The sequence below is a fragment of the Thunnus maccoyii genome, chromosome 21 (genome assembly GCF_910596095.1).
Source record: "Thunnus maccoyii chromosome 21, fThuMac1.1, whole genome shotgun sequence".
Lineage (NCBI taxonomy): Eukaryota > Metazoa > Chordata > Actinopteri > Scombriformes > Scombridae > Thunnus > Thunnus maccoyii.
This window is the reverse complement of record NC_056553.1, coordinates 9,270,434-9,298,337: the sequence shown is the minus strand read 5'-3', so window position 1 is coordinate 9,298,337 and position 27,904 is coordinate 9,270,434. Positions and strand designations below refer to the sequence as shown.

The 27,904-nt window shown below is 41.4% G+C and overlaps 1 protein-coding gene across 2 annotated transcripts in view; it reads right to left on the bottom strand.

Annotated features, from left to right (window-relative positions):
* The window catches only part of asap1b (ArfGAP with SH3 domain, ankyrin repeat and PH domain 1b), a 64,018-nt gene that overhangs the window by 6,967 nt on the left and 29,147 nt on the right, over positions 1-27,904 (bottom strand). For both annotated transcript variants that reach the window (XM_042399147.1, XM_042399148.1), the window contains exons 5-22: positions 27,548-27,597; positions 27,185-27,314; positions 21,161-21,246; positions 19,015-19,090; positions 18,074-18,160; positions 16,943-17,043; positions 16,734-16,803; positions 13,419-13,506; positions 13,117-13,165; positions 10,245-10,411; positions 7,623-7,756; positions 7,002-7,093; positions 6,722-6,908; positions 4,486-4,571; positions 3,184-3,299; positions 3,025-3,092; positions 2,220-2,327; positions 617-845 (exon numbers count right to left, since the gene is read on the bottom strand). In XM_042399147.1, the coding sequence (XP_042255081.1) occupies positions 617-845; positions 2,220-2,327; positions 3,025-3,092; positions 3,184-3,299; positions 4,486-4,571; positions 6,722-6,908; positions 7,002-7,093; positions 7,623-7,756; positions 10,245-10,411; positions 13,117-13,165; positions 13,419-13,506; positions 16,734-16,803; positions 16,943-17,043; positions 18,074-18,160; positions 19,015-19,090; positions 21,161-21,246; positions 27,185-27,314; positions 27,548-27,597 (1,924 nt within the window). The remainder of the gene's footprint in view (positions 1-616; positions 846-2,219; positions 2,328-3,024; positions 3,093-3,183; positions 3,300-4,485; positions 4,572-6,721; positions 6,909-7,001; positions 7,094-7,622; positions 7,757-10,244; positions 10,412-13,116; positions 13,166-13,418; positions 13,507-16,733; positions 16,804-16,942; positions 17,044-18,073; positions 18,161-19,014; positions 19,091-21,160; positions 21,247-27,184; positions 27,315-27,547; positions 27,598-27,904) is intronic.

Genomic DNA, 27,904 nt, shown 5'->3' with positions numbered 1-27,904 from the left:
GTCAGTGTTTTAAATCCCTCCTCAGAGGGAGGAGTGTTATTTTTAATACCAACACTGCAGAGACAGCAAGCTCATAGTATACTGCGTGTGTACATTGTGTCGAGGCTAATGATTAAACGTGTGTTCGACTTCCCTTTTCACACGCCTGACTAAGCACTGCCACCGTGCCCTCTCCTGCAGCCATGTTTTCCTGAAGGTTTACTGTGTAAGCAATCTTAATGACACCTGCTTCCCGCCCTCTGATCTGTGTGTTGACAAATTGGATTCCACTGCGGGGTGTGTTAATGTGCGTCTGTGTAGACTGACTGACAGTGCAGAGAGGAAACTTCCCAGAATAGTGATTATGAAGCACCGAGCCCTGTCCTGGATGTAATCAAACATTAACAGACATAATAAAGTGCAGTTTCACAGGCTATCAACCCTCTACAGTAATCGTGCACAGCATACACACAACCTTTAGACCATTTGCATTACGGCTAGCATTTGCATAACAAATATAAGGAGAACATCTACTGAATTTACTGACTATCATGGTTATAAGATAGATTGATAAAACTGTGGATGTTGTCCGAAAATGGATGCAAGCTCAAAAGCATTCGGAGCGGGCAGGTCTGACCTTTGCCCTGGTTCCTGGGTGGCAGCGGCGGTCCGTCGGCCACGGGGGAGGAGGAGAGGTCTGTGGACGCGCTGTACATCTGGTTGGTGAAGGCGCTGTAGGACAGACGCTGCTGCTTGTCCCTTTGGCTGATGAAGCCCGGCAGGGAGAGCTTGTCGTGAGGGGAGAGGCTGGAGGAGTGGCAGAAGCTCTGAGGCCTCGGGGAGCGGTCCTTCTTGATGGGACTGGGCTGCAGAGGGACATATACGACAGGATGAGACGGAGCAGACCTCGATCCTTGCAGAGCAGACATTATAACCCTACATGCAGATGCTTTAAATGAATACTGTAACATTTTCAGAAGTGCACTTATTTGCTTTCTTGCCGTGAGTTAGATGAGAAGGTCAATAACACTCTTATGGAGTCTCAGCTGGTTTTCGGTTTTGTACGGATTAAACAAAAAGAGATATAACATGTTAATCCATGAGCTTTAGAGATGCTGGTAGGCAGATTTTGTTACCATTGGACAGAGCCCGGCTAGCTGTTTAACCATATATGTGTGGAATATATACAGGCTGTATCTATGATTCCAGTCTTTATGTTAAGCTAAGCTTTCTAGCTGCTGGCTGAACCTTCATATTTTTAACAGACAGACATGAGTGGTATCAATCTTCTCATCCAACTCTCTGCAAGAAATTGATTATGAATATTCCCCAAAAATGTTTCCCAAAAGATTCCTTGAAATTGTTGAAAATCTGTTATCAAGTCAGTTGAAGTTCAACCTTGACAATGTTGAAAATCCACCCTAAGATGCTATTACACTTGCGTGGTATAAAAAAAACAATAAACACAGATTTGGTGAATTGCAGACAAAAATACTTCTAGACGTCTGGGTTAAAACTGCCTAAATGTGGCTGAAAAGTAAAGTTTTGAGGACATCTTGGTTGTATATAATCATTGTTTTAACACCATGTTAAACATGTAATAAAGTCCTGCTTCACATTGAAATATAGTCATTGAAATGTAGCTGAAACCTTCGCTTTTCAAACTTTTTTAACTTACTATTCCTGTCTAGATGACTTTTGACCTGCAAATCACTCAATTAATGCTAACTGGGGAGTCTTTCAACCTGCCTCATTTACCTCTTTATGGACAGTTTTCCAGGCTGCATTGCACTATGGTGTACTGAAGCAACTGTAAGTGGAATAAATCGGTGTGTGTGCCTCTACTACATGCTGTATTTTTGCTTTCATGCATATGAAGTTCAGTCAGTACAGATTTGTGAATCTAGAGCGAAGCCCCTGTTCTTTGATTCTGTGGAAATGACATCAAAGCGTGACTTACTGATGCTTCAAATTGTATTTCAATTCCATGTTAACATGAAACATCTTAACATGTCAAATGAATTTGGTCACTTAACCACAAAAATAAAGGAGAACACATGACAAAGAGATAAAAGGACGCCTAAAATTATACAGAATCCCCAGCAGGAGAAACACCGCTTGATCATACTTGAACATCAGACTGACTCGAAAATCGTTTTCATCTTTAGGTTCAGCACCACGGTGTTGGGTTTAATGGAGACCTGATTGAACATCAAGCTCAAACAAGCTCAAGCTCGAACCTTATCGTCAAGATCGTCATCGCTCTCGTCCATCTCCTCCAGTCTGAGGCTCCACTCATACTCCACATGGATGTGAGGGTTGAATTTCCCCTCTGCAGCCTGCACAAGCTGACACACGCAAACATACACACACACACACATATGACTCAGTTATACACATAAAAAAAACAAGCTGTAGTGCTCTTTCAACCCAAAACCATCATTAATTCATGGAAAACAGCAACAAAATTGATTGCAAATAAAATACAAAACCCTATAAACAAGACATACAATAAAGAGTAAGGGGAGGGGGGGGAGAGAAGAAATACAATATGTTACAGTAACACTAGAAGTCAGGATCAGTCATAAAAATTAGGATTATCATACAAAAATCTACAAAACAGTCATTCTGTTTCACTCATATATGGTTAAAAACATTTATTTACTAATATAACTGAGAAAAGAACCTCATATCTTGGTAAATGTAGAGTCATTTTTATTCATTACGACTCTCAAATTGCATTGGAGATGGCTGTTTTTGTCTGCACGCTCATATTAGCGTTAATAATAAACCTACATCAACAATTATTTCCACTCTGCTGTCCCTGTTGCCTGAGGCTGGAGACAGACCTTCGACTGCCATCTAGTGTTTTGACTAATCTGCCCATAAACTGGTCAATGAACGTCTGATCAAACGCAATCTTTAAAGCAATAAATTGTGTTTTTTTTTCAACTTAGAAATGTTTATAGACCATTAAAATCATCTCCTGTGATGTCCAAAAGCTCCAGCTGGGTGCTCCTGTTTCTGTCAGTGAGAAATACTTACTGCCTCCTCGCACTGAGTGTTCCTCAGTCGCCTGGCAACATCCAGCGCCGTCTCTCCGTTCTGATTGGCTGTGGGGGAGCAAGGGGATATTCAACAGTTAAAAAGAGTCTGATACGTGGGCGACATTAACGAGAGGATGAACCTCGACATGTGACTCACGGATGTCAGTGGCCGGCTTGCCCCTCAGGAGTAACTTGAGGCACTCGGGCTTCTCGTACATGCAGCAGTAATGCAGGGCAGTATTCCCCCACTCCGTCTGCTTATCCAGGTTTCCGCTAGTTAAACACACACACACACACACACACACACACACACACACACACACACACACACACACACACACACACACACAGTCAGGGCAAAGGGTCACAAGCTGGAGGTGTTTTCCACAGTCCTGCAGATTCAGGTTAATGTATCATTACTATACAGTGCAAACAATTTCATTAATTCCACTGGGGGCAATTTGTTTGGAGCAGCTTGTTGTACACAAAACACAGTAACATACAAAAAAACCCCCAAGTGAATAATACAATATACAGCAAAAAAAAAGGAATAAAAAAAACAAAAACCCAGGCTCTTGTGATTTAACATGAGAGAAAAGCATTTTTTAAAACATAGATCTGTGTTTTCCCTTTAAAAACTCTTAAGTACTCTCATAAGAACAGCAAAATTAGGATCTAAGACGATGAATTAAAGGATAGATTCATGATTTTTCGACTCTGTTTCCACTTGCATTGAAAGCACATTTGATTTTAATAGCCAGTATGTAGCAGGAGGAGTGATTTACAGTGAGGAAAACCTCTTTCACTGTTCATACGGACGACTGACTGTTGTGTTAAAGACACACTTGAAAAACTGTGAATACGTCCTTTAAGGTTAGTGCTTAGAAAAAACAAGCTAACCTTGAATTAGCTGTGCAAAACCAATTTCACACTACAATATTAACAGTAAGTACAGTAAAAAAAAAAAAGATCTTTAGTGGTTCCCAGAAAGGGCAAGAAAAATATTCTATGATAACGAAGGCCGAGCACAACGCTGTATGAGCACAGCTATTAATTAATGGAGAGGGTTCCACTTCTCCTGTGGAGGCTGCTGGAGCAGTGGTGGGTAAACAATTGAAAAGAGAGGAATAAATTAAGGCAGAGAACAAGTGCTTGACCCATTTCTGTTTGCCTTGTGGGAATCTGAGCTGAGCTGTGCAGCGCTAAGCTTTCCTCTGCACTTCCACCGCTTTAATACAGACTGAAGCACAGAACAGAGAGACTCGCAGCAGACAGCTAGATCAAAATTCGATTCGACTGTGTGTTTTACACAAAAGAGTTGTTTACTAGATCATTTTGCTGTAAACCACTGGTGTGTTTAAAGACATTTTGAAAGCTGTTTAACTCACAAAAACAATCCAAACTCTCACACAACACTTTTCTAACGTTCTAATACAAATAACTCTTAAAGAAAATGTACCTGTTCTGCACAAGAAAGTCCACCAAGTGCAGTGAGGTCTGGTCAGCAGTCCGTACAGAGTAGTGCAGTGCTGTCTCTCCAGCTTCCTGCAGGGGGCCATCAAACACAGCAAAGACACGGTGAGACAATCTGGGCAGCATCCATTCTGTATTCTCTCCCTCTCTGTGTCTCTTTCAGCATTTAAACAAGCTGCAGTAAACAAAATGGCTCCTAAAAATAATATTTCTGCAGGAATTATGCAGAGATTTGCCGCAATTTCATCTGAATCGGCGTGTTAAAACAGGATCTAAGCTTAATTTCTTTACGCAGAACATTAAAGATGGAGGTAAAAGATGAAATATATGAATGTGAGGAATATATGTGCTGTATTTTTTTGTGGCATCTCGGTATCTATACGGTTGAGCAGAGGCTGTATTTAGTCACGCATTCCTGTCGTGTCGTCTGTGTCTCAGGGTTGGTGCGTGGAGCGGGATGTCACTGTGCTGTCTGCAGCTATTCAGATGTACTGACAGGAGCGGATCAGATATCAGTGAGTCAGACTTCATAGTGCAGACAGCAGCAGCAGCAGCAGCAGCAGCAGCAGCAGCAGCTCCTACTGTCACCAAAAAATATCCTCTTTTATTCCGCTGCTGCATTGTACATTTAATTTTTCATCAAAGAAGTACCATGTCTGTGTTATGAAACCTTGACCCATTTATGTCACATGAAGTCTGATCACCCACATTGTTTATGGTGCAAGAGCTTCACCATCTATTGCTTGTGTATTTAACATCCGTTTATACAAAAATCAGTGGTGTAAAAGGGAAGGAAACATATAAAAAGCAGGCTGAACCGCAGAATAAAAAACAGAGACATGAATCATCTGAGTAAATATGGACTCGACAGCAATGATGCCCGATTATGTGGTGGAGGTTGCTGGATATCACCACCTGCTGGTGATCTTATCCGCATGATTCAAAAAAAAAAAAAATTTCCAACTGTTACACCCATTTCTAACCACCACATCATTTACCAACTGGCAGAAATGTGTCAGCGTCGGTCGTCCTGCTGAGAATGAACTTTGAAGGATGAGAAACTACAGCAAAATGTGTAGAGATCCGGGCCGCAGTTTTAAAGGCTTTGTACGCTAGTATGAGATCATATGTGATCAATGATGCAATGTACTGCAGCGATGTAAGAGCGGGACATGGGAGGGAACCAGAGTGCAGCTGAGATTCTACAGAACATAAATTCTCTGTGATGTTACTCGGTCTTGAGGTGGAAAACCGGCGGAGTATCGATCCCTGCTCGCGTTCACACATGACATCCATGCAGGAAACGTTCCTGAACATTTCAGGGATGGACTGTGAAAGGGGCTTTAAAGGGCCAGTTCACCAAAATCACAAAAGAAAAACCTATTTTCGCCTCTTGTGATATTTAGGCATGCAGAAAGATTTTAAGAAATCCTCTGAACGCCACTAAAATATGTATTTTTAATAACAATGGTCTAGAGGGTCAGTGGGGTTAGTTGCAGGATGTTTGAATAGCATCTGAAACCTTTTCTGACGTCGGGTTTGAGTCCGACAGTTTTCTCTCTCTAATCACTATGATGGAAAGCTTTTCACCCCGGCTTTGAGCGTGGTCATTCAGGATAGTTATATGCACTTTTGTCTTCTGACGTGGTCCCAATTATTCTCTCGATTAATTGTTTGGTTTATAAAATGTCAGAAAATGTTTAAAAAATATTGTTATGATTGGCCAGAGTCAAAGGTAACGCCTTCATGTGTGTTGTTTTGTCCGACCAACACTTTGCTATCATTTATGACAAAGAAAAGCTCTAAATCTTCTCATATATATGCTGAAAACATTGCTGCCTTTTTGCTTGAATAATGACAAATAATCATTCAATTACACCAATTCATTTCCTGTCGATCAACTAATTGTTGCAGCTCTAATACAATCTAGTTAATTCTAAGTATTCTGGTCTTTACTGGATAATTCACAAATCTTTCTGTCATAAGTTTTCATTATGAATACTTCTTTGATATAAAATCGTTCCAATGAAAACTGTTTTCAGTGCTTTGTGCACAAAAAAAACGCAATTCCATCCACCAATCTCAGAGAAATATCTCAAAACCTCAACACATTACTGTAAAACCAAAACTATCTGCATGGCCAGATATCACTAGAGGTAATGGTGAGGTAAACGATCGTTGATTTGGGTGAACCAAACACTATCCTTAAAGATCAGACTCACCGGCCCCGCCTCTGGAAGGGGCTCCATAAGTTCCACCCCCTCTGCGTAAACCTGGATGAGGGCCAGCAGGTCTCTGGACTGGACTGCCTCGAATAGCTCGATCATTTTAGCTGCCGCAGACGTGCACGTCTTCCTTGCGTACTTGTGGTCCACATATTTAGCGTTGATGAACTCCTTCCTCACAGTCCTATGGGCAAAATATGGAGGAGAGTGTTTTAAGAAAAGAGGAAGTCAGTCAGTTGTTTGAAAACTAGGCGTTTTTTTTTCTCAGAGTACTTACATGTCACTGGAGGGAGTGGGCTTTGGTGAAGGGGAGGGAAGGTTTCCCTCCATGATCTCATTGAAACTACTGTTCCCTACATTCTTGGCCAGCTGAGGGAGAAAGAGGGAGAAGTTACTGTAAGATCAGGGTCATGTTGACAAGTACAACATGTTTTCAGAGATCTCGCCATCACAAGATCACGTGAGAATCCCTCTTGTCAGGCTTCAAGTTACACTCTTGTGTCTGAACCGCCAGTGGCTCGGACCAATCGGCGTCCTGTGAGGATTCTCGTGTGATCTTGTGAATCCAGCTGCCTCGCAAGGTAAGACAATGATAGACAGATGGTTCATCCAAACACCTGCCGAGTATATTTTGAAAGCGTCTGCACTTTTCCAAACATTTTCCAAGGACGACTTCTCAGATGGTTCTGTGTAACAAACCATCTGGCGCGTCAGGTTACCTCCCTGCTGCTTCAGGGATCAAATCCTGCTCTCTCCTGTGTTTCTACTACTCTTTCATTATTTCTAATATTTCACCAGAGATGAAAATAGTGAAGGGCGTAGACTGCTGTTGCTGACTCAAAAAAAAAAAAGCTATTTATTCATTCGGTAGACCATTTCTCTGCGCAAAATGACTCACCAAGAGTTCTGAGGTTCCCAGCTTGTCGAGCTCCATGGACTGGATGCGGGAGATGTGGACCCCCATCTCTCGGTGGATGCCGGAGCACTCGATGCAGGTCAGGATCCCCAGGTTGGTGGACAGCCACTTAGGGTCTATAAACACGGAAAATATGAGAAAATGAATGTTAATGATCCACACAGCATGTTCTCCTTAACATAAAGTATATGGTTGCTGCTTCCGTCAAGTGTGATCATGAGTGGACAGATGGTGTAGGTCCAATAAAACGATTTAAAGTTGGATATATGCCTCATATTTAAGCCTGTACTGAATATCAAATGATATATTTTGATTTAAGCTGCACCAGGTAACACTGAAAGTTGGCAGAAAGAGAGATGCAGTAACTTCAATACCTAGAAACCATGCAAATTAAACTAAAAAACAGCAGGAACATTGTTAAATAAAGCCAAAAAGGAAGAGATGTTTCAGCAATAAAAAGCAAATGTCCTGCCCTTTCACTAAAAATATGATGAGGCGTGTGCCTGCATTATATCCTAGTCTAGCGAGGCTGCTGTCAGTAGGGAAATCTCTGTGTCCCTACATGATTTATTCTTGTATGATTGTAGAACTTGCCTTGAAGCCTAAACAGAAGCTATTATTGTTTAACTGTAAGGCACTAACACCAAAACCACCGACACCAATGTTTAACAAAAGTTGAACGTTTTTCTGCTATAAAAGTTCTTTTTAGTTGCACTGTGTGGATCATAAAATAACTGAACACTTTGTACGATCGGTCAGTTCTCTGTGGGAACCAGAAAACAACACTAAACAACACGGGGCCAAAAATGGGTTTATCAGCTGTACCTGTTTTTGTGTGTGAGTGTTAATGTGTTTCAGGTTGGATTTTTTTTTTTTCTTCCTGTAGACGAAGAAGTATGCAAATCCCACACCAGAATTTTATTTGAACAAACAGGACAGGCTCTACAGGGCCTCTCTGAGGGTTTGTGACATTTTATTGTTTCTGTTACAGTACTATTTCTTAAAAACAAAATTATTTTCGCTGATAAAAAATGATTTGGTCTGCTAAAACAGGTGTATTTCTACTCATGAACCTTGCTTTACAGTCAACTAACTGCTTCAACCAAAGCTCATTTATTGACCATATGTACTCTGCAGACAGCTATAAATTCAACAGATATTACAGAACACTGGAAGACTCTTGTAGACGTAGTCACATCATATTGCAGCATGGAGACAGGAGTCCGTTGCGTAACCTGCTGCAAAGCAAACTGCACAAGCACGCTGAGATGTAACAGCGCCATACAACGAGTTCACACTGCACCCTCTAAACCGCAGTGAATGACCGGCATCACTGCCCGATGTTCTGATGCAATCCGGGAGATTTAAGTGAGCTTTATACGTACAGCTCGGCTCTGCTGGTTGTGAGCTTAGTGATGCTGTGAGGGGCAGAGGGATGTTGTTCTGTCTCGATCTGACAAGAGAACACCAGAGGCTGGTGGAAACGTCGGAGGCAGCCCAAAAAACCAGTGAGTCATACAAAACACAAACACACAAAGACAGAAGGCGAGGCACGCACGCACATTTACATGACACAATGAACAGATGCAAGCTGGTGATAGGTCACAGGGAGCATGTTGAGCATGATGAGAGGATGCACGGTGACCTCTATAGCTGCTTAATACTAAAGCTGTAAAGCTGTGTCTTATAGAAGGAGATCCTGGGAGAATATCAAATGAGATGGAGTCCTCTTTCCACTCAGATCAGAGGGAACGAAGAGGCGACCTTTGAAAGTCATTTCAATGACATTTCAACCATGAAGTTAATATTATGCGCCGAGGACACAGAGTCATATCAGAGCAGGTTTTCATCTCCTCAGCAGTGCCTATTGTGATTTAACCGGAATCGACCAGGAAATAAAGCTTAAACCCACATCTGGAACATGTGTTACTACTGGATCCGTGTATATGAACGGATGCGGCAACAAGAGTATAGACATGACAAATTACCTCCCCTTTGTGCAGATTGCAGGGGTCGGCAGAGCGTGTGGCTTATGTAACAACGTGATGTAATGATGTTGTTTCTCAAAGCGTAGAAATGTTTTTTTTTCCCCCTCGGAGCGTAAGTCCTCCCGTCAGTCGGTGGGTGAGCTGCTGAGTGCGTTTGTGTCGACAGAGGAGAGTGTGTGTGTGTGTGTTGAGTGTCAGGAGGCCTGAATGTCTATGCCACTCCTGAGTGCTGAGTCTTTGCTTCATAATGCGGGGGAGGATCAGGATCGGGTTGTGTCCTGAATGCTAACAACACTTGCACGCTCGCACACACACACACACGCAGCTGCTTGTTTGCAGAGGGCTGCAGGGGGGGATTTGCAGTGCAGCATGTTCAGTTACCGTCTAACTGAAGGACGCTGAGTTCAGGGCAGCTGTGACATTGCAAAGATATCAGAATTGGTGTTTGGCTTTGAATAAAAGATTTGCCCACAGTTAAAGCAGAAAATGCTGAAGTGAAGGTGTTTGTCTTTTCACATAACAAGGTGAGCGTTGACTCAGCACAACGCAGGAAGAGGATGTGAATACAGGATGGAGCCTCTCTGGACGCACACAAACAATAATATATAATACACACCTGCGGCTCCGCAGTCGCAGCAGACTTCGTTGCCCGGCATGCGCAGCACGTCTTCTATGATGGCTTTAGTCAGGTCCTCCAAACCGTCCTCACCTCCGCTGGTCTGCTCGCCACGAAATGCCATGTTCAACGCCTCCTCCTTACTGTTGGTCAGCACTGAGATCCAGCTGCACGTGGGAAGAGATAATTGTTGGTGTTATGAGAATTTTTATTTATATTGCACTTTATAAAACACAATTAAAAAGTTATTTTACCAAGAGATAAAAAAACATCAGATATGAGTAAATTAGCTGAAATAAAAATGTAGGCCCCCAACTAACAGTTACTTTCTTTAATAAGTGATTCATTGGTCTATAAAATATCAGAAAATTGAGAAATGCTCATCACAATTTCCTAAAATCCTGGGCGACGTCTTCAAATTGCTTGTTTTGAACGTCCGAAACCACAAAATATCCAGTTTACTATCAAATCTTCACAACTGAAAAGCTGAAACCCATCAATTATATAAACAGTTGCATGTTATTTTTCTGCCAACTGACTAATCATTTCAGCTTTAGAGAAATGATAAAATACACCACAAAAAAGTTAATTATAGTTATAACAGAGTAAGGTGTTTGTTTCCATAAACTCAAACACTAATCTATTATTAATGGCGGAAGAGGACAAACACTTACAGACTGTATAAGTGGACCAAAAAAAGATTTACTCTTCACTACACACACGATGCATTAACTGACTGTTGGCTAAAACCTGTGAAGCAATAATCTGATCAGACCTCACGAAAGACGACATCTGGACAACTTAACTATGTGGGTATTTTTTGTATATCAAAACATCTTAATTTTGAATGACTCTCCTCGACAGTCTGTTTGTGCTTGCTTGATTTATTTCTTTTAATAGGTAGAACACACACACATACACACAGATGCGCCCACGCAGTACTGTGGTCATTACACAGGAAACACTGTAGCTGCCTTTCAAACATGGCCTCCTGCAGTTCACTTCACAGTACAATCTGCTCCTGCGCTGAACTGGCCCTCACACACACACACACACACACACACACACACACCAGTCTCTGTGTGGCTGACGTCAGCACTTCCTCTGTCATTGTCACTCAAGCCTGTCTGCAAAGGCAGAGAGGCCAGACAGGGAGTGGGCACAGAAGCTGATGTGTTAGATTCTGTGTTTATCTGTATGTGTGAAAAAAAACAAGATATTTTAATCCACAGATGCGTAGGTGCGCAGATGCTGAGCCAAAGTGTTTTTGTGTTTACTTATAATCTGCATTATAATGCTCAAAGCCTAATTGTGGGGGAGCGTGACTGCTCTAAAGCAGGAGCCCTATGGAATACTAAATATTTCATGGAAAATCCCGTGAAGATGTTGCTGCTGCTGCGACTAGAAGTGCGTGACAGAAGCGGCGGTGAGGAGAAGCGAGCAGGATCCCAAAGGACTCCGTGTACGTGGAGATACAGAGTGTGCGAGCAGTACCGAAGCAAGTGGCACAACCGCAACGGCGCTGGAACAAAGTTTCAGACAAACAAAAAGCCCAGAACAAAAGTGCTACAAATCACTTTTGTTGTGGGCTGTATTTGTAGTTTTTACAGGCTGTGTTTTAGTCTAGACAGCTCAAGAAGATTCAGTGTAATTGGATTCAGTTTTGTTTTGATGATTCAGTGTTTCTGAATCATTCAGGGCCTTGAGAAGCAACATAGGGTTTACTTGTTATGTCCACAATGTTGAATGTTATCAGTCGAGAAATGAGAGAACATTTTAGTCAAGCTTATCCAACAATGAACAAATAAATGCCAGTACGACCTTGATACTTGATACTTTCATTTAAAAGAACTGCACAATGCTGGTTCTCAGTGGAAATATAAGCACAGACATGTATTATAAATGACCCGCTTCTCACCTTCTGCACAAGTTTCTTAGATCTCACCGTCTTTTAACAAAGTCAAAATCTGCCAGAAATAATAAAATCTTCCATATTACTTATTCTTCATTGCAGCGGCTATAGCTTTGTTTACTGTACTGGCATCTCGGCTTTGGAACAGTCTTCCATTTAGTATTTGATCTGCTGACACTGTCTAAGCTGTTAAATCCATCTTAAAACACATTTTTATAGACTCCTCTTGTCTGACCACTAGATTAAATGTTTGTCAAATACAGCTCTGTCATGTTACTGCTTCTGTTGACTCTTTCTACCTTACGGATGATTTTATATGAAACTGTCTTTTATGCTGTTGTTTTCTATATGTGTGATTTGTCTCTTTATGTTGTCTCTTGTTTAGAAAGTGCTACACAAATGATTATTACTCGATTTATTACTTTACTTAGTTGTAAAACCAAATCAAATGTGAAAAAGCTCCTTGAACAATTAGCACAACGAATGAAAGTCTACAGAAAAACAAAATGGCGATGTTTGATTTCGAAAACGGTTTAATCTATTGTTCTGATAATGTGTGTCTGTGTGTGCCCACCTAAATGCATGTGTGTGACTTCGTGGGAAACAGCAGTATGAGGTTACAGCGACCTGATTTACTGCAGACCACAAATCCCACTGCTACCCACTCTCAACAGTCTCTCGTTCATGACAAAGTTTAACGCTTCCTGTCTTCAGGTATGAAAAAAGATATAGAAACTAACCAACCACCCCCATTAATAAAAATAATTCTGTGACAGCTTGTGATCACGCACACAAACATCTGACTTGATTTCTGGGTTTATCAGATGTGAGAAGTCAGTTATATTGTGAAAGGTAACCTCATAAACGTTAGGAAATAATGCTAGTTCCCTTTTTTTCATTGTGGTCATAAAGCAAAAACAAGCAATACTTTTCTGTGTGCTGTTACCCTGAAGTACTCACATGACAAACTCTTGTTCATCCTCAGCTTGGAAATGATATGTCCGGTTATCTGTGGAATACAGAAACCATGACGTTAAATACAACAGAAGCAACAGACAGAATAAAATATTCACATATATCACCTTTTGAAATCTGTTGTTCAAACAGTCTAAAAATAATCCTGTTATACAAAAAGTGTCACTGTGGTGTGATTCTCGCTCCTTGATGGTTTTAAGAGGAAGGAATTCCCCAACGATGATCATACTAACATTTATATATATATGTATGTTGTGAGATGTACAGTAGACGTGTGTAAAACTTACGAGAAATTAGATCGAAGCACTTCCTGTCCTCGGCGCTCGGCTTCACCTGACAGGTGAGCAGGTTGAGTTTGACCGGCTGCCTGTTGGACTGTAAGCAGAAAGATCACAATGGAGGCTGTACAGGTCACAAAAACACTCATTATTACACACTAGGGTCTCTATAAATTAGATTTTTATTTGGTTTATCAATAGTTTAGTGTATAAAATATTGGAAAATAGTGAAAAATGGACATCAGTATTTTCCAGAAGCCGAGGTGACATTTTAAAATAGTGTGTTATGTCTGAATAACAGTCCAAAACTCAAAGATAGTCAATATACAATGATATGCACCAGAGAGGAACAGCAAGTTCTCACATTCGACAGTTGGAACGTCTCAAATGTTTGGCATTTTTATTAGTTTTGCTAGTGGTGTGTCTCTAGGGATGGTCGGTCAGTCCACAACTTTTGGTCCAGACTGAAATATCTCAACAACAGATGGCCAATAAAAAAATAAAATTGACATAGACATTCATGGTGACCACAGTGATGAATGTTAATAACTTCGGCCTGACTTTACTCTGGTGAAACAATTAGGTTGATGTTTTTCATTGAAATGTTCGCTGAAATACATATCAGATGGATTACCATGAAATCTGGGACTGACATTCATGTGCTACTCGTGTAATCCCTTAACTTCTCCTCCAGTGCCATCATCAGGTCAAATCTTTTAATTTGACCAATGATACCTCCAAGACTAATGGCATTACCATCAGCCTCAACTGGAACTTGTGTTTACTGCAAATGTTAGCATGCTAACACTAAGATGGGGAACACGGTGCACATTACCTGCTAAGCATCAGTCATTGAGAGCATGTTAGGATTCTGATGTTTGCATTTATCTCAAAGCACCACTTTGCCTGAGTTCAGCCTCACAGAGTTGCTAGCATGGCTGTAGACTCATACTCTTGTTGCTGTATAATCTTCTGTCAATAGACTGATCACTATGATCCAAATATGTACATTAGGAATCAAAATATTTACAGAATAAATGTTGTAAAACTTTCACACATACACAAGCTGAACTAATGGTTTCTCCAGTCCCCATTAAGAAACTGGACCGGACTGGCCGGGCTGTGTACTGTAATAATGTGCCTAGTTGGCACATGTATACCGAGCATTGTCTCCTGCCAGTGCCCGAGCAGAGGAGGGGCCGGGGCACGTGCTAATGAAATGCTAACAGTCTGTGATGAGCCTTGGAGCTTTGCTGGCCTGCTGGCAACCCGCCATGTCAACTAGAGTCACCTACAGTTCAGCTGCCACAAGGCCTGAAGAAAAAAAACACTCTTGGAGTGGCAGTAAACTGCCTCCAGACAGAGACAAATGATTATAAGCTCTCGTGTAACTACTGTTCAGAGGATCAGAGCACACAGATAGGTTAAAGTTCAGTCCCTTCATCGCTCAGTAGAACAAAAGGAAGCAATTCATGTTGCGTCTGAGAAAACCACTTCCCTCCTCCTAGACAGAAATCATGTCATCATGTTTGAGGCAGCGTCTATATAAAGGTTTGAATGAAGCTCACACCCTAATACTGTAAAAACAGATCACGGCTCAGAGGCTCACGATCACATCAGTCACGTTCATTATGCACCGACTGAGCTTATCCTCAAATCTCAAATTTAAACATTTACATGAATACGAGAGTCACTGTTAGCTTAAAATGCACAAACAGTTCAACCAAAATACAAAACAGAAAATTCACTCTCAAATTAACTGATTTAACACACAAACTATTACTAGACAACATAATAATATAATAATGTTGACAACGTTCACCATCTTAGCTTAGCGTGGTAGCATGCTAACATTTGCTGATTATGACTAAACACAAAGTAACACAGCTGAGGCTGATGGTTGTTAGATTGTTTGTTGAGATATTTCATTTCTAGACCAAAGTGGTGGATCGAGCAACATTAGAGCAACTACAGTATTAAGCTAGTGTGGCTAAAAACTAAATCTAAGTCTGGTTACATGAGAAATATAAGTACCAAAATTTCGAATTACGATCCATACAATATGCTGATTTTCCATCTATCAATTGTGTATGTAAATATGCCTCAGATTTATGAGATATAAAACACAAACTGGGCTTTTAAACATATAATTTGCTGTGGATTATAATTTAAATTTGAGGACATTTTTAGGGACCAGAGGAAGGAAGGAAGGTTGTGCAATTGATTATCAGCAATGGAAGGTAAATAAATCCCAAATGGATAAATATATTAAAATATATAAGTGATGTATAATCTTCTTAACGTTGTTTTATTATATTTAATGTAAAGAAATCGGCTAAATCTGCAGTCCATTTACTGTTGAGATCCTTTCATATAAGCAAATCAGCCCGTTGAATTGATCGAGTAAGAATCACAAACTCAGCTTCTGTTTGCTTTTTAATCCAGTTTTTTTTCCTGTAATGACATTAAATTGAGTCATCTTAGTTATTGTGGTACTTTCCAGACATTGCTGTTTATGAATCAGATGACCTTCACTACATAACGATGGATTAACTTCTTGTTTTGGTTTCCAGTCTCAGACTATGTGTGGCATCTTAAATATTTGTCCCAAGCTGGCTTTTCTTACACACCAGGGTGACATATTTCAAGCTTCACTTATGCAACAATATCATTTTGGATGATGTAATCGTTGGTCTTTAAAGTGCAGAGACGATCAGTTAAGTACAAACTATTTCCACAACCTTTATTTTCAAAAATCTTCCTGCTTTTTTTTTTAAAAGTCACCAGTAGGATTATTCATAATCTGTGTCCGATGAGAGACCTGCCACTTCTCTGCCACAATTAGCTAAATTTACTGCTTCTACTAAGCTCCAAAATCCAGCAGCTCTCTTTGTTTGAGGCCCAGTAGGAGGTTATAACTCAATGACGGACGGCCTTACAGAGTTAATTCAGATTTGAATCTGGTTTCAGATCCCTGCCGTCCGCAAGAAAGAAGGCGTCACACTGCACGGCGACTGCTGCTGAGCGGAGGCTACGCTACAGACGTGCCAGCATATACAGTACGCTCACACTCGCTCTGAGATGAGTCACCCAGGCGCAGCAGGCAGAGGGGGGGGAGGGGCGATGGGGAGGGAGACGGGGTTGCCATGACGACTGATCTATGTCAATTCCACTCTGCCAGCCTCCAGATTGAGAAAGCCCAGCACAAACCTCCCCACATGATGCTCTCCCTTTGATGAGCACAGTCACTCATGGGGGTCAGGGGGTTCGTATGAATGTGTGTGTGTGTTTGTGTGTGTGTGCGTGCATTTGTGTTATACTCACTGTGGCATGAGAGATGGTGAGGATGCCCCCCTTCACTGAGCACTGCCTCCTCTGCCACACCTTCCTCAGCCTGTGAGGGTGAAGGGGGGGGACACACATTAGTGAAGGGGTTGTCATGTCTTTCTTCTCTGTGTGCACTTTAAATTTTAATGCAACATGAACCGTGCGCTACAGCATTTTTAAAAATAATGGCTGTGTTAGCAGCTTACCCATCACTCTTCTTCAGCAAGTACCCTTTCTTCTCACTGCCAAACTCCTTGTTTCCCTGCAGCTGGTGCATGCTGTAGCCACCCTGCTTACTCTGCGAGTCCTGTGCAAACCCACGCAACACATGCACACGCACACACACACACACGCAGACACAAAATACCAACGTTAAACACACAGTATATACAGAGGAACTGCTTGCAGACATGCAACACGAACACAAACACACAGCAAACCGATCCTCGACACATCAAAGTACGGGGTCTGTTTTTTTTTTTATCATATCAAACTGAGAGTGCTATCAGAAAACTAGAAGAACCTACAGGGCATGCTCTGAAACACCTCTAAAGGGTCAAACCACTCTACTGTCAAGCAGAACAGATAGATGCCAGCATGCTCAACATGAACCATCACTTACTCTTCTAGACTTGATTCCAGACAAGCAGAGAAGGCAGAAGGAGGGGGAGATAGAGGGGAGAGGTGTGAAAGATCCAGCTCAGGTGCAGGCGGTGAGTGTGAACGAGTGTGACGCCCGCCCGTGTGCCGACCGAAACCACAAACTTAAGTGTTTACTTTCAAAAACCGGTGCTTACCGTGGGTGCTATTAACAAGGGAAACTACAGAAAGTGTGAATTAAATGTGAAAGTAAAGGATGTTGGTACGACTTGTGTCATGCAGAACAGCAGACAGATTGTGCAAAAGTGAATCGAGGGGGACGTTGAAAAATCCACGTACAGCCACAGCAGCCCGTGTTGATAAGTTAAAGCCAGAGTTGGCAGCGTTTTTTTTTTTTTTTTATGTGTCTGTATGTAATGTGGTGTTAAGTCGGGCAGTGAGTGGCTCTCCACTGAGCAGCCAGTGAGGCACAACACTGGTCACCAGCAAAGCCTACCACACACTGGCTACCAGCATGGTACAGCACTGGGCACTCGCTCTGTGCTGCAGGAGACAAGCTCCAAACCTGGTAGAGGCCATAGTGAGAGGAAGTAAACTATCAAAACTATCGACTTGGACGACTGAATCAGGTCTGCCATGGCTGCGTTTAACTCAGTTTGTGGTGGCCTGGTAAAAAAAAAAAAAAACAAACTTTCACCTGCTACAAGTTTAAATTTGGCTGCGTGTGACCTGCCTACCTCCTTCTGGTCCAGCTGGAGGGAGGACTTGATCAGATCCCGCAGGGCAGTCAGCTGCTTCTTCTCCTCATCCTGAGTTTGTTTGATCTGATGAGAAGAAAACGCAAAGGTGAGGAAAAGACACCTTGACTGAAATCAAATATCTTTTCACCTTCTGCACATTCTCACATGTGTGTTTGTTCTCTTGGAAAAAAAACATACTGGCTTTTTTTTTTTTTTTTTTTTTTTAATTTTTGACATTTACAAGCTATTTTTCACACTTCTCCACAATTTATGTGTTGTGTGACTTTCCCAGGCCTTGACAAACGGAGTGTAGAGCAAAAACTTTTACAGCAGACGTTGGATCAAAAAACTAAACTAAACAAACGATCTGCACACTGCACTACCAGCTCCCAGTAAATATAATTTAACAGAGTGTCAGGCATCGTTAAGTTGCTGTGTTAAATTAAATTTCTTGGGATTTATCAGCACAGTGTGAGATCTTTTTGTCTCACCTCTACTTTCCGAAGCGTTAACATCCTTTGATAAGTGAGGTTTATAAGTTTCCGGGAGATAACTCAACCTTTCTTACAAAAAGCTGCAGGAGCATTATATTCAGATAAAACTGCTGCTTCAGGAGGAAGCACAGCAGTAAAGTAAATAGGAAAACGGCCTGTTTTTTTTCCAAAGGTTTCCTTGTGATGGAGTGCTAAATTTGCTGAGCATAACAGAACCCTTTTATCTTATAACTTCCTGCATGTAATATGACACGTTATCTGATTATTTCATTTACAGCTCATGCAAATACTTTCATTAGTATCAGCTACTGTGTTGATTTTATTCAGAAAGAAAGAAAAAAAAAAGCTCAGATAACCAAAGTAGGCATGTATGCATGTACACAAACACAGGTGTGAAAACGAGCATTAGAGTGAATCAGAAGGTAAATGGTTGTGAGTATTTACATTGTAGAGATCAGCTGCCAGCTTCTCAATGTACTGCTTCAGCTTATCGGCTGTCTTCAAGCCATCCTGGAAGAAACTGGAGAACAGAGGTCCGTTTGAATTTCACTGACTTTAACATTTATTGGAATTAATACGGCACACAGATCAGTCATTTATGGGAATTACTACTTTGCAAATGTCAGGCGGTGCACTGCTCTCCTTTTGGTTATTGTAAAGGTCAGACAGAGGAAGGAGATGGGAGAGATTGGTGCAGTTTATGTTTAATGTATAGCCCGACTCGTTCTGGCGCCTTTTCGGCTCTTGGCACAGAAATCATGTGGCTGGCCGTGTCCACAGCAGATTTGCAGAGGTGCTTAGCACATCCTGAAATCCATTACAGATCTGTCAGCAGTACACACCTCAATGCAGGGCTGCAGCTGCAAATCACCACTAATGACCTCTCCCTCTATCTCTCTCCGCACCCTGCCCAACACTCTCTCCTTCTTGGAACATATCTCTCCCTTCTCTTCCTCTGGTCATTACTTTCTCTGCCACATACTTCCCGCTTGTTTTCTTTCAATCTCTACATCGAGGATCCCACATCTCTCCTCCCACTCCATCCAGCTCTTCCTGTCCAGTACTGATGGCCTTGCAGAGTGTTAATATATACATGTATAGTATAGCTGGATCTTATTCTCATAATTTTGTTCCTGACTATTGGTCTTGATAACATTTTACTCGCCACCTCTGTTGTAGAGATTTGGGAAATATGGACTCAAACAGTTTTCCAAAAACTTCCCAGAAATCCTCTCAAAAGCTTGACTCTGAGTCTGATCAACAGTAAACACAAAGAGTTGTTCCCTGGAAATATCTGACGTTATACTGAACCGCATAGTAACATCTTTGTCAGTTTGCCCGCTAATTTCCGCCGGTTTTCTCTTCTTAGAGTGAGACTATGACTCACTTTTTTTTATTTAGCTTGTGTACCAGCCAGAGAGGTAATTGCAAACATGAGCAGATGGTTCACGTCTGCAAGTTTCCAAATTTGCTAAATTACTGCACACTAGGAAGTCTTCTTGACAGGTGTGTAGGATCAAAAGCTGACAAAAAAAAATCTGCTCACTCACTTTATTAACAAAGTTTTTGTCCTCAGACTTTCATCTGGTAAAAATTTATGAATTCATTAATTTTCCGTCCCCTGCATTAAAGATAATGAAGGTTTGAGGACTGAAACATTGTTAATAAAATGAGTGCAAGTGATCAAGAGTGTGCAGGATTTTGTTTTTTTCCCACAAACTGCAAAAATGGAATAATAATGTTTGTATCAGTTTTCACTGACCGCTACTATACAGAAAAGGAAGCACTAGTTGTTTCTGGCGGACTACTCTCTGTGTTTACTGCCAGTCAGACTCAAGAGTTCACACTGATTTCTGTTGAACTGACGTTTTTTGGAGGCTCACACTCTTTGTCCCAATCGGTGTTATTCTTGTCGGAGGGCCCACATTTCCTACATCTCTACAAAGGAGCTGGTAAGTAAAATGATGTCATGACCAATCATCATAATAGGCAAAAGTATGAGAATAACACCCAGCCAAATTCCCCTTTTATTACCTTACTTACTTTGGTGAATAAAGTTTTTCTGACCATAAAACAAAGAAACTTTTAAATTGTTTCCTTTCCGGGGAAGTGTGCAGTCACACACCCAGCTCTCCATCCAGTGCCTTTATGCTTCTAATCCATCACTACTGCAGCTTTCCTATCCATCAATGGCCAAGGTTGAGCAGATTAAGGGGGAAGTATATTGTTTTGTCCCGGTGTTATGACAGGACCTAGCAACGCTGAGAGAAAATTTGTCATTCTATCACGGGCCGTTGTGAGCTGCGGTTCTGGCGCGGAGCACGCCCACTTATTTAGCCACCAAACCACACAGCTGTCAGAACGTATCTGTATGATGACCTGTGCATATTTATGAGAGCTATATATGTGAGTGTGCGCCCTCAAGATCTGTGAATCATACAGAAGATAGAAAATTGACATGAAGAGCTGCAAGGAGAAAAAGAGACCCTTTTTTTTTTTTGCTGTTTTGAAATACATTTGAGTGTGGGTGTGATGCACACACCAGGGGAGCTTCACACATTTAGGTTAGCAGGATTAAGGTGGTACTTACTTGCACTGTGCGTGGTAATACTTAATCAGGTTCTGGAGAAGGTCCACTCCCTTCTTGGTCTTGATCTCATTTACTTTGATCAGGTACTGCAAAGCAAAGAGAGGTGCAGAGTTCAACCATGAGTTGAAGTTCAGGGTGTGTTAAAAGGATTTTATTTTGGGTTTAATGAGGTACGATGTGGCAGCACTTTTACCCAGAGATGCTCTGAGTCTGAATAAAGACTTCTGCTTTGCCGCAGACACTCGCTGTATAAACACTTTGCATTATGATAATCACATCTTAGCGCACTAGAAAGCCTTTGATGTACGAGCCAAGACAGCCTTGACACTGTGGGAGTGGGGACCAGACTGATACACACAGAGGAAAACGCCTTGTAGTACAAGAGCATAGCATCCATCTGCCTTGATCTAAATACAGTTTTAAAAGGGTGATGAGGAATATTTTACATGATAAAAAAAAAAAAAAAAAAAAGAGAGAGAGAGAGGATAGCCTCAAGAGGAAGCGCTTTGTAGGCTGTATGCTCAGTCTGGGTGTCTGAGGATTCAAAACAAATGTCTTCAAACAGCATTTCCACCAAAACAAATGTATAAAAAAAATAATCTTAATCTCAGCTAATCCCACAGCACGCCAATCCGCAGAGATTTACAAAAAAAGTCACAGCTAAAGACCACTTTCAGCTCCGCAGTGAAAATTTAATCTATTACACAATGCCTCTCTGAAGCTTCTGACGCCGTCGTCTTACAGTTTCAATTTGTGTGTGGATGCGTGCATGTAAGTGTACGCATGAGTGCATATATATGTGTGTATGCATGCATGTGTTGTCCCCTTTGTCTGCCCGACAGTGCTTGTTGGATGGGAGATTATCCACATTTTGTCTGAGCCCCCTGTGTGAGTTCAGTGTTTTGGAGAGCGCTGCCGCAATGTGCGTGTTCGGACTCTTTTGTGTGAATGAGCGGCAGCATCGCCCGCACCGCTCGCTGCTGCCGTGTCTGGGCGGAATATAATGCAGGCTGCTGAGCCCTGCCTTTCCGCGCTACTCCTTCACCGAGGGCGTAGGATGAAAGAAAAAAAAAGGGGGTGAGAGAGTGAGAGCATCCTGTAATCTGGTGATTGAGTAACATGGAGAGAGAGAAAGAGAGCGAGGGCGAGAGACAGACCGTGAGAGCGAGAGAGCGCACGCAACAGAGAGAAATGAGGTTAAGTGGGATGAACAGATTGTACCACTGACTGCAGCGACTGTCCCACACATAGCAACGGCAGCTCTGGTATTTCCAACCATGTTGATTGTTGACTTTAGTAACCTCTGGAGTTTGTAATTATTCTGTCTCCTATTTTATGGGTATAACACCTTCTAGATTTACTTCACAAATGAAAATAAATCACAATCTCTGCCCATTACTTAAGACAAAAACTATGTTGCAGTAAATGCCTCAGAGAAAAGGCTCATTCAAGGTACAATAGATGTGCTAAATATGAATAAAAGACAGTGTAGAGGTTTTATACTGCAACATCAATACTTTTTTATCTTGTAAGGCTGCAACTGACAATTATTTCTTCTACTGAAGAGTCAATTATTTTCTCAAATAATCAATTAATTTCAGTTCATTTTGTTTAGTCTACAAAATATTTTAATTTATTTATAGTGAAAAATAGCCATAACAGTTTTCAGTGTTTGTCTAATCATCAGCCAGACATTCAGTTTACTGCCACGTACGACACAGAAATACAAAGCTGGAACCAGAAGATAATCGGCATTTTTGGTTGAAAAATGACTCAATCTTGTAGTATCTTGTAGTAGAGTAAATTCCTAGAAAATCAGTGGAGTAAGTGTTTATGGATAAAATAACCAGACAGGAATGTCTGTGTTTGGTTAATGAGAGTTCGTTCATCACACTGATAGAAAAATCCTTGAAATGTATAAAGCTGTGCTGCTCGTTATAGCCACAACAGCTTTTATACGACCAGAGCTAATATGGTGCTACAGTATCTCTGACCATTCACCAATTTATTGAGAGCTCACAGTTTATATTCTCATATTGAACAACAGGCCCCGGTCTATCTACAGAGATTTGATAAAGCTGTGGATCAGTAGCTGTGACTCAATACATCAGCAGCTGGTGAAATCTGTCTTGTCTAACTTGTTATTTTTGGCCTCTACCCCAAACTGCACTTGGCCTGAAACTAACAGATCATATAGAAACAAGCATGGTCTGTTCTCATATTAGAGCTCTTTTAATGCTTTTTTAGGCAAATTCTTCAAACCACAATGTTATCTAACTATCATTTATAGTCAGGCTGGTTCATTAACATGTGATTAAAACCACAAAGGCCTTATTTTACAGAAGAGTTTTTACTGTTCAGAGGAAACATGTGCTACTGTGAGGACACAAGGAGCCAGAACATGCAAAAAAATTTAAAATCAAATCTGGAGCCGAGGCAGCCAACGATAGAGGAAGCCAGTGCTAATATAACGTGGGAGATACAACTTGTTTTTGGCATCCTGCATCAACTGGAGGCGGGTTACAAAAACGGCAAATGCAATGAGTGATGAATAGTTCTTCTGAAACCATGAACAGACAAGTGAAAGAGGCAAGAACAGCTAAACATGTTGAATAAACAAAATGAATGTATGGTTAAACCACACTGGCGGTTCGAGAGGTCCGACTGCTCATTACATCCAACTATAATGGTTTTAACTTAGCAAACAAGCAAACGAGAAACCTGCTAATTGTTTAAGAGGATGCCGGTTTCCATCCTAAGAGCTGTCACTACAAGAGATTAAAAGTATTTTTAAGTTAGATGAGGGCTTCATACTGGATAGCAGCCTTCTTTCCTTCTCTTTGGTTATTTTACAACATCTGTTTTTATTTTATTTATGTTTCATGTTCAGCACCTTCTGGAAAATACATCTGTTATAAATAAATCTGACCACTTAACCTTCATTAAGTGGAAAATGTAGGCAAGGAAACACCTCTGAGTCACTGTGAGAAGAGGCCAGATCAGCATGGCAGAGCACAAAAGGACTGCAGCGAGTTTTGTAGTGAAAACCGTATTTTGCTCAACTAAAAGCCGGGTCTCTGATAATGTTGGGGGGGGGGGGGGGGGGGGGTGTGATCGACACGAACAAATAGAGGCCGGCTCTAAAAACAGGCTGAGGAAAAACAAGGGTGGATAAACTCCTGGTGCCTGTTACATTACGTACATGCCAGTTAAGCATAAATAGCAGTTACCTGGATGTACATGTAGCCCTCTAGTTGACCTTCACAGAGAGGGGAGGGCGACGGAGTAGATGGGATAACGGTGCATGTTTTAATAATAATGATGGCAGCGGCACTACATGAGCATGGGTAACCAGGGTAACTTGGCTAAGCCAGGCGAGCATACATCCATGAGCATGATACACACATGCTACAGCTAAGCGGTGCACTGCCAAAACGTTCTGGGTTGAAATCAAGTGCTACAATTATTGTTCCGCACGTCGGAGTAAGTGGATTACTGGGAATGCAGCAAACAGAAACAGATCAGAAAACAAGGAGGCTTCGTATTAAAATATGAGCAAATATATTTCATCAAACAGAGGGAATTAGAAATAAATAAGCTTCCAATAAAGGCCCCGGCCACTACTTGAGGAATGCAGTAATTCACACAACCAACAGCACTGCAACAGCCATCGGTCCATTATGTAATTTGAGTAAAAAATCCTTACAGAATAAAACAGTGAACCGAAGCGTAGGCGTCACCGCCCACCACTGGAGAGAGATCTTTGGAAATGCAGAGTGAGCTCTAACAGTTTGTTCTGACTCTCTCGGGCACACGGAGCTCACATTTGTTTTACACTTAATTCTCGCTGTCGGATTTCTTTAAGTACAGCCTTTGAGCAATAAGACCAAAGATAATTCAAACTGTGTCACAACACGTTCGAAAGCAAACAAGTTTACAGAGCTTCTGAAAGCGCTTACATTAAAGGCAAACAGTCTGACTGATGATTAGTGTTCAGCTGCTTAAATATTTTACTTGTCATTAGATTTTAAGTGTTATATTGTGGGATCTTATCCATTAAAGGGGACGTATCACGCATATTTCCAGGTCTATATTTATACTCTGGGGCTCTACTGGAATATCTTTGCATGATTTACAGTTAAAAAAAACAAAACTCCTTATTTATCTTATACTGGCTCTTTATGCAGACCTTTTAGCTCCCTGTTCTGATTGGTTAGGCTACGTAAACAAACTGTAGCAGCTGGATTTCACTTGGTTTTTCTTGTTCTTTACTCAAAATGGAAACTTCTCAAATACATCCGTTCGTGTTCGAGCCCAAATCTGATCCGCAACATGCAAGTGGAACAACCGATGGAAAACCTCAGCAACAAAGGCTACGGAGCAGACAGCCATTTACGGGCAATGTGCGAATAATCTGACACCATCACAAAGAGGAAGTAGAGGTAAGTCTGCAAATAGAGCGCTCTGAGCAGGCTGAAGATCTGACTTTTGACATGCAGGGAGCCTTTCTTCAAATATTCACCTCAAGTTTTGGAACTTTAACACAGTCATCCAATATTATAACAGAATATAAATAATAGAAAAATCACAAAAAGTATGATATGTCCCCTTTTAACAATGCAAGAAGTTTGAGGCCAGTGTTGGACAGATGACAAAAAAATGTCAAATCAAGCTTAAAATCTAGTGTCAATGCAATTGGTAACGGAGACTCTAGTACATAGAGTGTTAAAGGACTTCAATAAAAAAGTGGGTATTCAGACTAAAAATAGGAATAGCGTTGGTGGGGGCATGTTGATACACGATGGCGGATGATTGAATAATCGGATGTAAAAACACTGCAAAGAGAAAAACTATGAGACAAAAACTATTCATGCAAAACTCTTTTTATCCTTCATCTTGACCATTGTGAGATGAACATGTGAGATGAGTCAGAAAACTGATTTTAAGGCATCTTGATTTCTACATTTTGTCCTGCGTCTATGATTGTTTACATGAAGTAGGTGTTGGTTGGGGAGTGTATTTAGTATTTTCTGTATTTTGAACTTGTTTTTCTATTAATCGCATTAGTTGTACAAGTGTTTTGTGTCTTCTTGCCCAGGGGACGAGCTAGTAGCTTCTCTTCTCCTTGTGTGAGATGATTTTTGTTTTTCTTTCGTACGTCGTGACAAATAAATGTAATAAACCAAACTACACATTAGTTACGCCATTCACGTTCTACCGGGAAATGTGTGCTCGCACATATCTGATCGGCTACAAGACTGTTTTTGCACAGTAGTGTCGAAACATTAGTCTGTTTGCACTATTAGAGGCTGCAAACAATCAGTGTGCTCCAGTCTTTTCTCTCTGAAGTGGCTTTGTGGACTGTATTGCCAGATGGCGACACATCGTGTTGCAGCAAAAGCTGAGCCAGATTCAGCTTCTTTTTTAGCCTTCTTTTGTGTGTGTTTTATTTCGGGGGGGGGGGGGGGGCGGGAGGGATTGTGTTTTTACCTTTATTAGATAATCATCAGTAGAGAGACGACGGCAAGATGAGGAGAAGAGAGAGAGAGAGATGGAGAATGACATCCAACTAAAGTAAGTCCTCTGCTTTTTTGCTTTTTCTTTGGCAGAGCAAAACAATTTAAATGAAGGTTTGTGTTTTTAGATGCAGCGCTGGTCTGAAAATGACCTAACAACACAAATCTGAAGGCATTATGTACAATCCAGATTGATTTACAATGAGACAGCAGCTTCAGCGACTCATGCAAGGATACTTGGACAGCACACAAGGCTGATCCGACTGCTCTGCTGCTTGATTACTGTTGAGAATCAATACCAAAATTGTCCTATAGCTTCATTTTGAAGGGGTCAAAACCAGCAACACTTGTAGTAAAAAGAACAAATTTATTGATATAAAGATGTTTTTTTATATGACAAATGTTGCTGAAGTCTTGACCCCTTTCTTTCGTTCTCCATGCACCTTGGAAGTAGATGAAATTGTGCCAGAAATCCCTCCTCTGCTACAGCTTCGTTTCACAACCTTACCTCACACATCTGGAGCTGGAACAGACGCCGCTCTTTCTCCATCTCCTCGGCGATCTCGGCCCCGGTGATCTCAGTGCGGATCATCCCGTGTTGCTTGGCGTGCTCCCGTTTCTCCTTCTCTATTTTTGTACTGACACAGACAAGAGGACAACTCACTTAACGGGGCGTCTCTTCTTGTTCTCATCTGTTTTTAACTTTGTGTGTGTAAGTTTGTGTCAAGCAACTTCTGCGAAGCTCCTGGAGGGTCTAAACAATATTGCAGCACATTACCGACAGTGTTTGATCCATTATTCATGGCTCTATAATGAGTCGGATGGTGAAAATTTGCAGTATTACAACAGAACAATTTAATTATACACTTACAACTTGGCCTCGTAGTCTTTCCATGCTTTGTCAAAGGGTTTCTTTATGTCCTGCAGAAACACAAGGGAACAAGCATCAGCAAACTACAAAGAGGTTACCATGGGGACGGAGTTATTTGCAGAGTTGGATCGCTACCAGAGGCCCCAGCGAATGCCTCACTTCGCTCACGATTTATGCCCGGGACGGTCGGCGAGCGACCACGCCCCTCCTCGTACCCCCAACATCAAGGGTTCATGACCCAGTTACTCGCCACTCGCCTTAAGCACAACACAAAGGCAGTGTTTACTTTCTGCAAGATTTAGAGTGTGATCTTTTAAGCAGAGAGTTTTACTCCCGACTCCCCCCCCCCCCCCCCCA